At 69.7% G+C, this 10,021-nt stretch overlaps 2 protein-coding genes across 2 annotated transcripts; both read right to left on the reverse strand.

Moving 5' to 3' along the window:
* Nucleotides 1-801: 801 nt before the first annotated feature.
* MZB1 (marginal zone B and B1 cell specific protein) lies at nt 802-2,662 on the reverse strand. The gene is made up of 4 exons (XM_067304928.1): nt 2,465-2,662; nt 1,595-1,716; nt 1,201-1,305; nt 802-988 (listed from the first exon to the last, which is right to left on the reverse strand). Exons 1-4 carry the CDS (start codon nt 2,660-2,662, stop codon nt 802-804), a joined length of 612 nt encoding a protein of 203 aa, XP_067161029.1.
* A 2,449-nt stretch (nt 2,663-5,111) lies between these two features.
* Nucleotides 5,112-9,581, reverse strand: PROB1 (proline rich basic protein 1). The gene is made up of 3 exons (XM_067305087.1): nt 9,250-9,581; nt 8,718-9,192; nt 5,112-8,651 (listed from the first exon to the last, which is right to left on the reverse strand). Exons 1-3 carry the CDS (start codon nt 9,579-9,581, stop codon nt 5,112-5,114), a joined length of 4,347 nt encoding a protein of 1,448 aa, XP_067161188.1.
* Nucleotides 9,582-10,021: the final 440 nt, after the last annotated feature.

Here is a 10,021-nt window from a genome sequence, read left to right on the forward strand (position 1 = left end):
AACGGCGGCTGCGGGAGCTGCTGGAAAGGTGCCCACCGCCCGCGCACCTCCCCGCGCCCGGCCCCGCTCGCACGTGTCCTCGCCCCTCGGTGACAACGCTGGCTCCAAAGGTCGCTGGGGCATTAAGCATTAACCGCGCTGGCAGAGGCGCCGGCACGCTCGCCCCGGGGGTGAGACGCCCCGGCGCTTGGTGCCTGGCACGGGCAGGAACGCGGCGCCGGCGGAGGCCGAGGGGCGGCCCGGGAGCTGCCGCCGCATCCGGGATGCTGAGGGCAGCGGGGGCGGCCCCGACAGCAGTGTGGGGCCACGGGGCGCCCACGGGACCCCGCGTTCCTGGCGCCCTGCTCCCCGGCGCTTGGCGCCCACCAAAGCGAGCGGGGCACGCGGCTCGGGCAGCTGAGCCTGGCGGGCACCAAGGCTGCAGGTTTCCCCAAACCACCCGGGAGAAAACGCTGCCGGCACGGCCGCTGGCTGGGTGCTGCTGCTGAAACGCCCTTCAGGCCGGGGCGATGGCACTGGGACACGGCAGGGACATGGCAGGGGCAGGGACATGGCCGAGGCCGTTGGCAAGCGAGGGGTGCGGGATGGCGCGGGGGGCCCCGCTTTGCCAGCTGGCCCAGGACGACTCCCGGAGCCCCCCGGACTTCCCTGGAGCGGCGCTGAGCCCTGGCACTTCCGAAAGAGCCACACGTTGACCGAGGGAACAAGGAAACCTTTGTTTTCCAGGGTGCCCCCCCCGCGCGGTGGTGGCGGCGGCGGCGGCGGCGGCGCGCTGGGACCCCCCTCGCCGGGGCCGCGGGGCTACAGCTCGTTCTGCAGCGCCTTGGCGGGGGCCGGCGCCCGGCCCTTGGCGCCGCGCAGCCCGGCGCAGGCGCCCTTGGCGCCGTGGCAGAGCAGCTCCTCCAGCACGGCGGGCCCGCTGCGGTGCGCCCAGTAGAGCTGCTCCTCGCCCAGCTCGCCCACGTAGCTGTGGCACATCTTGTGCAACCTGCGGGGGGGGGGGTGAGGTGAGCGCCGGAGCGCCGTGCCGCGCCGCCCCGCGGGGGCCGGCCGCCCGCGCGCATCCCGCGGCTGCGGGGCCACGTGAGCCGGCGGCAGCGGCGGGCGCCGGCGGTGGAGCCGCCTGCGGGCCGGCACCCGGCCAGCCCGGCACGGAGCGGAGCGGTGCGCGTGGCACCCCGCGCCGTCGCCCCGTCTTACCTGCCCGGCCACGGTCCCCCCATCATCATCACGCTCATGGGCTCCTGGCTCGGCAGCCCCGGCCCCGCGAGGCGCTTCACCCCGTTCACCTCCAGCACGCCGTAGCTGCGGAGAGACGCGGCGTTGGCGTCCGGCCGCCCCGAGGGAGTCTGAGCCCGAATGGGCAGGGCCCGGTCCCGCGGCTCAGCCCGGCCCTGCTCCCTGCGGCTCCGCTCTGCAGGCCGCCATGGGGCCGAGCGCTCCGGCCTCGCTCTCCTCCCGGCCCTGCCGGGTGCCGGGGCCGCGGGGACCCAGGAGCCCGGCGGTGGGAGGCAGCTCGCCGGCGCGTCCGTGCAGCGCAGGATGGCCGCGGCCGGGCGCCACCAGGGCAGGCGGGCGCCCTTCGGTGACTCACCCGTCCCAGCTCTGCGAGCAGCTCTTCTCCAGCGCCTCCATGTACTCGGACTCGCGCAGCTCGACGCTCGCCTTCTTGCTGGGCGACCGCTTGGACTCGGCCTTGCTCAGGTGCTCCCGGATCTTGGGCACCAACGAGAGAGAAAGCGGTCGACGAAGGCCGCGGGGGCCCCCAGGTGCTGCCGCCCGCGGCGCTGCCCAGCTCCCGGGGGTGCACCCGCGCCCCTTCTTCCCACCCGCCCCGCTCGGCCGGCCGTGCCCCCGGGACTCACCGCCGGGAGGCGCAGGGGGTTCGCACGGCGCCGGGGAGCGCCCGGGAGCTGGGCGGCGGGAGCCGAAGGGGTGCGCGCGTCCCACGCTTTCCCATCATTAGGTGCCGGGCCACTTTGCTGACCCAAAACCCTCCCGGTTTCCCCCCATGCTGGCAGCGGCAGCTCCTGCCCGGCTGGCCCCGCTCCGACCATCACCGCGCCACTCTGGCGCCCTCGGACCAGGCAGCTCCAGTCCCACTGGCGTACGCCAAGGGCAGCCCGCGGCCCGCCGAGACGCCAGCGGCAGGAACCGGAGGAGGCCCAGGAGCCAGCAGGGCTCGCTGGAGAGCCGGCGAGGCCACCGGCGGCCAGGGCTTTTCGGGACGGCCGTGCACCTGCAGGCCCCGGCCCCGCTGCTTTGCATGATCCATTTTTACTCTCTAGCGGGAGGCAGCTGGGCGCCTCCGGCGGCGCCTCCCCGGGGTGCCCCGTCCGCCCGTGCCACGGCCCCGGACCAGGCTGGACGTGGCGGCGGGTGTCCCTATGGCGTCCCCTCCCCACCAGGACCCGGTCCGGGGGCGCGTGGGGCTCCCCCTCGCCCGCCGCGGCGCGGAGCCCACCTGAAAGGCGATGGCGCGGCAGGCGTCGCAGCGCAGGTGCTCGGGCATGTGGGCCGAGTGGGTCTCCTCGGCGCTGAGCCGTGGTGAGGACGCCGAGCGGGCCGGCTCCGCGGGCGCCGGGGGGCCGCCGCACATGCCCTCGGCCTTCCTCCCCGCGAGGAGGCTCAGGGCCACGCAGGCCGCCAGCAGCGGCCTCATCCTGCCTGCCGAGGAGCCCGCGAGTGGCTGCGAAAGTGCCGGGGGCAGGCGCGCCGCGGCTATAAAGCCCCGCGGGGCCGGCGAGCAGGCGCCGATGCGCGGCCGTGGCACCTGCATCCGGCCGCCCGGCCCGCGCTCCTCCCCGGCGGGTCCCAGGGCGCCGTGCCGGGGGCGTTCGTCCCCGCGCGCCGGCCCGCCGAGGTGCGGGGGCGAGGGCAGGCGGCGGCGCCCCGCTCCAGCGCCGCGGACCACCCCCCAAACCAGGGGCTGCCGCTCTGCGTCTGGGCACCTTATCCGCCTGCCAGCTGCCTTCCCTCTCCGGAAGGTTTTTGGTTTAATTCAATCCCGCAATGCCTACTCGCGGCCTCGTGGCTGGCGGGATCCGGCCCTCCCGGGGGACCGCGCTGCTGGGGCCACGCGCTCGTGCTGCAGGGCTCAAGGTGCTGAAGACAGACAGCACCTGCCCCAGGGACCCCCTGAAGGGAACGAGGGACGAGGTGACCCCGTGCTCCCTCCTTTACGGACAACACAGACACGTGCTGAATAACATCTTTCAAAGTTATCACATCTCATCACTTTTATTGCTTTTTTTTAAAAGTCTGCGTTTTATCTGTGGTGGAGAAAGGTGCCTGTGTTCGAAGAAGCTGGCGGTGGCATCGATGCCGCCGTGCCATCGCAGTCCCTGTGTAGCTTTGGCGTTACAAAGCAAACGCCGGCACAGCGTTGCTGCCTGGCTGATGGTCTGAAGCGCGTTCACCTTTCCCGGCGGTACGGGCATTTCCTCCGCGCACGAGAAAAGGGCAGCGCAGACGGAGCCAGGGAAGGGTTTTGCCCAGCTAAGTGGCGTGTTCGATGCCCCGCTCGCAGGCCGAGCCCCTCTCTCGGCTCGCCCAGCCCTCCCTGCCTGCGCTGCCCCCAGCCGCTCTCCCCAGCCCTGCGGAGGTCCCAGGGAGTCCTGGGGGAGCGTGTCCAAGTAATTGGGAACGGGGGGAAGAGAGCAGCAAAATGAGCACAGCGGGGAGGGAGGAGAACAGCAGCACTGAGCGGGGCGAGAGCCTGCCACGTCCAGGGGCTGTGCACCCTCGGGGTCGCGGGAGACCTGCAGGCCCCCGGCTCGCCCCATCCCTCTGCCCCCCAAAAGACAGCCCTGGGAGGCGCCCAGCTGCCCGGCCGGGGGCTGGCGAGCCAAGCTGAGCTTTCCCCCGCGGCTTTGCAGCGGTTTTGCAAGCGGACTCCTCGCAAGGGAGTTCAGGGCTGAGCTGCGTTAGAGGTGAAGCTCTGCCGAGCTCCCTGGGAGCAGGCATTTCCTTGCCTAACGCAATGAACTGGCGAAGGGAGGCTGTAAGGCTGCTTCTCCCGGGACGTGCTTTCTGCCTTCCCTCCTCCCGTGCACCCCCTTGCTGAGCTCTGTGATGCACTTCCAAATACTCATGCATGTTTTCCCCAGCAAGCCACCGGGCCTCCTCCCGGAGCGTCTCTTAGCAGGCAGCAAGCAAACACGCAGCACCCAGCCACCCCCTTACCCTGCCTGGCCCTGGCCCTGGCCCCCACCCATGGGTGCTGAGCCTGCAGCGCTCGGCCCATGGCCATCAGCACCTCCCAGACCAGCCCGACGTGGAGCGTCCTTGAAGGGGGTCACAGCCTGGGGTGTCCTTGGGAGGGGATCACAGCCTGGGATGCCCTTGGGAAGAGGTCACATCCTGGGGTGCCCTAGGGAGGGGATCACAGCCTGGGGTGCCCTTGGGAGGGGGGGTCACAGCCCTGGGGGTGCCCTAGGGAGGGGATCACAGCCTGGGGAGCCCTAGGGAGGGGATCACAGCCTGGGGTGTCCTTGGGAGGGGATCACAGCCTGGGGTGCCCTTGGGAAGAGGTCACATCCTGGGGTGCCCTAGGGAGGGGATCACAGCCTGGGGTGCCCTTGGGAGGGGGGTCACAGCCCTGGGGGTGCCCTAGGGAGGGGATCACAGCCTGGGGAGCCCTAGGGAGGGGATCACAGCCTGGGGTGTCCTTGGGAGGGGATCACAGTCCTGGGGGTGCCCTAGGGAGGGGATCACAGCCTGGGACGCCCTTGGGAAGAGGTCACAGCCTGGGGTGCCCTTGGGACAAGGCGGCTGTACGGAGGAAAGCGGGTGCCATGCATCCTGGTCCCTTTGCTGGCAGCAGCCGAGCTCCCGCGACTTCAGGACCCCCAGGGCTGCCGGGTGCTCATGCTGTAATAGATTGGAAAAATACCTTTTTTTCCCCGTTCTGCTTAGAAATCGGTCAGGTCCAGCTGGTGGCCTGCGCCCCCGCGGGTGTGCTGCGAGCTCAGGCATGGGCAGGGGGTTTCTCCCTCCAGGGCATTTCCAACCACAGCTTGGGGACAGATGCTGACTTGCATCAGGTTCAGGTTTTAAAGTACAGGCACTTGAGGGTTAGCGTGCCACGTCCGTCCCAGAGGCACAGGCCGTCACATCCGGAGCAGCTTCTCGGGCCCGGCCGGGCTGCCACTGGTGGTGGGCTGGCCGGGGCCGGGGCTGGCCCGCATCCCCGTGGGGATGTAATACAGGCTGTCCAGGTAGCCGCAGTCGGGGCCCGCCGCAGCTGGGGGCCCCTCGCCCTTGGGTGCCGGGCTGAAGGCCACGGGGAAGGCGGTGTTTTCGGCTGCTGACGGCTGGCTCTGTGGGTCGGGGTATGCTGGGGAGGCGGTGGCAGGCGGTGGGGGTGCCGGGAGCCCTGGGAAGCCGGCGTAGGGCACATAGGGTGGCCCGTAGACCCCTGATGTCATGACCAGCGGGTTGAAAGGAGCCTGGTAGAGCCCGGCGTGGGACGCCAGGGGCACTGGTGGGATCAGTACCTCGAGGTACTGCCCTGTCTCAGGGTCGTAGAGAGTTTTCAGCTGGGGCTGCCTCGGTGGCTCCACGTAGTAGCATTTCCCGCTGTCAGGATCAACGAGCATTTTTCGGTGTGTGGACAGATGGGGAGCAAAGGGCCTGGTTGGGCTTGGCGTGCTCTTACTGCTCGGCGATGCACCGTCGGTCCTCCTTAGGAAATGGGGAGCATCCTCAAGGTGAGGCTGGGACTGGACCCCAAGACGTTCTGCAGTGGCCTGACCTTTGGGGGCCTGGGGCAGGGGTGGCTCAGGGCTGGGTTTGCTCCCTGGGGCTTCCCCACCAGGCAGGAGGGACACACCACCCACTGATGGAGGGCTGGTTGGGTTAGGGGCCAAAGGGGACCCAAAGGAAGCAATGGTGGGGTTAGGGACCAAAGGGGACCCAAATGAAGAGCTGACTGGGTTAGAGACTGATGGGTGCCCAAGGGAAGTGGGGACTGGGTTTGTGACCAAGGGGATCCCAAAGGATGTACTGGATGGGTTGGGCACCAAGGGGGTCCCAAAGGATGTGCTGGATGGGTTGGGCACCAAGGGAGATCCAAAGGAAGCACTGGCCAGTTTGGAGGCTGATGGATGCTCAAAGGATGTGCTGGCTGGGTTGGAGACCAGGGGTGTCCCAAAGGACGTGCTGGCCAGATTGGAGGCTGATGGATGCCCGAAGGACGTGCCGGCTCGGTTGGGCACCAAGGGGGTCCCAAAGGACGCACTGGCCAGATTGGGGACTGAAGGCAGCTTTGGCACTGGGGTGGATTTTGGGGCTTTCACAGGAATTGTTAAGTAGTTTGTATTCTCCACTGGGGTAGCTGTAAAATACTGTTCGTTGGCTCCTGGCTGCTTCATTAAATGCTCCCAGCTCTCCCTCCAGTCCAGCAGTCTGCCAGTGAGCGGCGCTGGGGTGACAGAAGGACCTTTGGGCACCCCGGCCTCTTCACGGACCTCTCTCGCTTGATGCGTGGTGGTGGGGCCAACGCCATCTGGAGACACGCTGGTCCCTGCTGAAACCACCCAGCTGCCTGGCTGCTTCACCGCGTCACGCCTTTCCCTCTCGGCCTCCCGGGGACTCGCGATGCTCACGAGATGCTCATTTGTGAACGGCTTTGGGGCACTTATTGCTGATGGCTTCATGGGTTGCAGATGTGTGCTGCCTCCGGGGGGTGGTCCCGGTTCAGAGACCCTGCTGGCCCCCAGGCTAGCCCGAGGTGGCCCCAAACCACCCTCGCTGCTGAGGGGCTGCTGCAGCGGTGGGTCGGGCCCTTTGGCTGAGGTTGCGACGTCGCGGTGTCCTTCGGCTTCCTCCGCGGCACTTGCTGGGGGTGGGAAGAGGATGGTCTTCTCCGTCAGCAGAACCGCGCTGCTCGCTACGGAGCTGGGAGCAGCCTGAGCTGAGGGGTTGTCCCGGCATGGCGCAGCACCCCATGGGGCCGGGCTAGGTCCTGCCGTGGGGCCGGGCACTGGTGCCGACGGCGGGTTGACCTGGATGTGGAGGTGGGACTCCAGGTGCGGGGCCGCCCTGGTCACCGGCGACAGGGTCAGCTCGCTCCGCTCGCGACGCGCGGGGGCGTCTCCGCCGCGGCCCGGGGGCCCCTCCTGCCCGCCAGCGATCCTCCGCATGGACTGGATTTTCGTGATGTGCATCGGGGAGTCCCTCGCTGCCGAGCGCTGGCTTTCGGGAGGCTTTGTGGGGCCGTCGGCACGTGCCTCGGCTGGCTCTCGGCCGGCAACTGTCAACACGTCTCCGTCCTCCGGCTGTTGTGGGCTTTTTTTACGAGCGCGGCTCACGGCTGGCACGGGCTCTTTGCGGCAGACCGAAGTGCAGTGTATGAAGAGGGGGGAGGCTGCGGCGGGCTCCCCCGCCGGGGGGCTCGGGCCGCCGGCGCTCCTGCCTTGGGCGGCGGGTGCCGGGGTGCCCGCCGGCTTGAAGCAGAGGCTGTAGGTGTTCTTCACCAGCTTGCGGACGTCCCGGGGCTGAGGGATTTGCCCCTTCCCCTTATTTCCAGCCTGGGGGGTCCCCTCCGGGGATCGGGTGGCGGGGGGCTGGCGGGGGACCGGCGGGGCCCCCCGGGACACCCCTGCCACGGGACGCCCCTCGGAGCCGCCCTCCGGCGGCAGCGGCTTCTCCTCCCGCCGGCTCTGCGGGACCAGCTTCACCTCCCGCGTCCTGGAGGTGAAGACGCTCCGGGGCGCCGCCTCGGCGATCCCCAGGGCCTTTGGCTTGAAGGGGACCATTTCGGGCTTGCTCAGCCGGATGGCTCGCTGCTTTAAGCTGGGCCACGGCTTTTGCGGTTTCTCAAATTTTGGGGCAGCATCCGGTGCCTTCCCATCACCCTGCTGCGGTTCGAACACGGCGCGCGCTCGCCTGTAGTCCTTCCTCTCGGCCACCGGTTCCCTCCTGCCGCCAGGCAACTCCTCCACGGGGCCGGTCACCGCCGCCGCCGCTGCCACTGCGGGGAGCCGCTGGCACTGCGTCACCTCCTGGTACCTCATTCGCTCGTTGAGCTCATTGAAAGTCGTCTTCAGCTTGCAGACGTTTTCCCGGGTCTGCTCGTTGAGCACCACCCCCTTGGCGGGCCGGGCAGCCGCCGGGATGGGCCGCTCGCCGCCCGGCCGGCCCCGCACGTCCTCGGCCAAGTAGCTGCAGTCCGACTTGGACAGCGAGCTCGACTTGCCCTCCAGGCAGTCGCCCGCCAGGTCGGTGCCCACGGACGAGGGTCCCGACGAGGTCGAGCTGCCCCACAGCGCTTTCTGCTCCATTTTGATCCTTTGCTCGTACTGCATCTTTTTGGCCAGCACGTTTTTAACCAGGTACGAGGCCATCCTGGTTTCGCTGTAGGCGTCGTCCAGTGACGCCGTCTTCATGAACTGCTTGTAGTTTATCCTGAACTCGTCGCTGATGGCCCTGCCCTTCGCCAGCGGCTCCTTTCGGGGTGGCGGCGGGGCCTGGCGGGCCGAGCAGTCGCCCCAGGGGAGGAAACCCGCCTCCTTCCTCTCCTTCCTCTTGAGCTGGATCTGGCGCTTGGGGACGGTCCTTTTCTTGCAGTGGCCCTTTTTAGCGTCGTTGCTCTCCACCTCCACGTCGACGCACTCGAACTGCTCCTTGCCCGGCAAGCTGCTGAGGAGCTCCTTGTCCGGGGCCTGGCCGGTGGCGGAGAAGGGCCAGGCGGCCCCGGCGTGGAGGGCCAGCGCGGCTCCCCGCGGCTCGCTGCACGTCGGCCACCGCTTCACGGCGCTGCCGTCCTCCGACAAGGAGTTGGAGAGGCTGGAGGAGGTGTGGGAGCTGTACATGTCGAGGTAGCCACCGTGGGGGCCTGAGAGGCTGCGGAAGGAGCGCGCCGTGAGCTTCTGCACTTCGTCGTCGGCCTCGTCCGAGTCGCTGGGAGCGCCGCGCGGGGCGCACGCCGCCTTGCCGGCCCCGGGGGCCCGGCCGCTCTTCTTCGCTTTGTGCGCGTTGCAGAACATCACGCCGGGTCCCTCCGCATCGAACGGTGACGGCTGATCCGAGTACGCCGAGGCGGCGGGCTGCCGTTCCCCTCGGCCGGGACCCATCCTGCCCCCGTGCCCGGCCGCCGCGCTATTCTTAGCCGTGACTGACAGCTGAACCTGTCGGGTCCTCTCCTCCCGCGGGCGGCTGCCGTCCCCGCTGCCGGGAGCGCCGGCCGGGCTGGTGGCAGGACCGTCCGGAGCCCAGTGCCCCGGGGCAGCCCTGGGGTGGCCCAGCGGCCCCTTGGCAGGAGCGGGGTAGCCCATGTCCTCGGGGGGCGGCGGGGCCGAAGGGGCCTCTCCCTCCTCTTCCAGAAACTCCAGGCAGTCGCCGAAGGTCTCCGTCCCCTCCGAGCACAGGGCGGAGTGGTAGGAGGAGACGGAGGAGTCGGACATGCTCTTGGGGAGGTCGTCCCTGGAGAGGCCGAAGAGGTGGCCGTCCTCCTCGCAGGCGGAGCGGGGGCGCTCGCAGGCGCGGCAGGGACCCTCGCCGCCGTCGCCGCCGGGGAGCTCGGCGGCCCGGCCGGTGTGGGACAGCGCGCCTGGGTCGCTCTTCCCGCAGGGGATCATGCCGGCGGCTCCGCCGGGCGCGGGCGCCACGTGGAGCCGGACGTGCGGCGGGATCCTCCTCCTCTGCGCGGAGCCGCTTCCCCGGAGCCGGGCAACTTGACCTTCTGGTTTGCTTTCTGTCACCACGGCTTAATGCGCTCGTCCCACGCAGCAACCCCTCAATCAATCAATCACACGCGCCTTGGCGAGCGCCGGCCCCAGCGCGGAGGGACGCCAAGTGCCCGGCGCCCCGCTGGCAGCGCCGCGCACCCCCCGCCTGCCCGCGAGCCCCTCGCTCCCAGCCCGCGCTTGAATTAAAGGAGGAAATACTGAACGTGGGGGCAGCCGCGGGCTCAGCGCGCAGCCCGGCACGCTCCCTGGCCAGAGGAGCGCCGCGAGGCGCCGCAGAACACCAGCATTGCCGGTCCCCCCGCAGGCACCCGGTGCTCCCCCTGGGGCGA

Source organism: Apteryx mantelli, chromosome 14 (assembly GCF_036417845.1).
Source record: "Apteryx mantelli isolate bAptMan1 chromosome 14, bAptMan1.hap1, whole genome shotgun sequence".
Classification (NCBI taxonomy): domain Eukaryota; kingdom Metazoa; phylum Chordata; class Aves; order Apterygiformes; family Apterygidae; genus Apteryx; species Apteryx mantelli.

What these genes read in the sequence shown, in the direction of transcription:
- MZB1 (XM_067304928.1), bottom strand. Translation starts at nt 2,662, where the DNA reads ATGAGGCCGCTGCTGGCGGCCTGCGTGGCCCTGAGCCTCCTCGCGGGG. An exon ending in TGCTCGCAGAGCTGGGACGG is followed by an intron (nt 1,306 to 1,594) that starts GTGAGTCACCGA and finishes GTCTCTCCGCAG; the next exon opens with CTACGGCGTGCTGGAGGTGA. An exon ending in GGGGGACCGTGGCCGGGCAG is followed by an intron (nt 989 to 1,200) that starts GTAAGACGGGGC and finishes CCCCCCCCGCAG; the next exon opens with GTTGCACAAGATGTGCCACA.
- PROB1 (XM_067305087.1), bottom strand. Translation starts at nt 9,581, where the DNA reads ATGATCCCCTGCGGGAAGAGCGACCCAGGCGCGCTGTCCCACACCGGC. An exon ending in CCCGCTCCTGCCAAGGGGCC is followed by an intron (nt 9,193 to 9,249) that starts GCTGGGCCACCC and finishes TCCTGCCACCAG; the next exon opens with CCCGGCCGGCGCTCCCGGCA. An exon ending in GCAGCGAGCCGCGGGGAGCC is followed by an intron (nt 8,652 to 8,717) that starts GCGCTGGCCCTC and finishes CCGGACAAGGAG; the next exon opens with CTCCTCAGCAGCTTGCCGGG.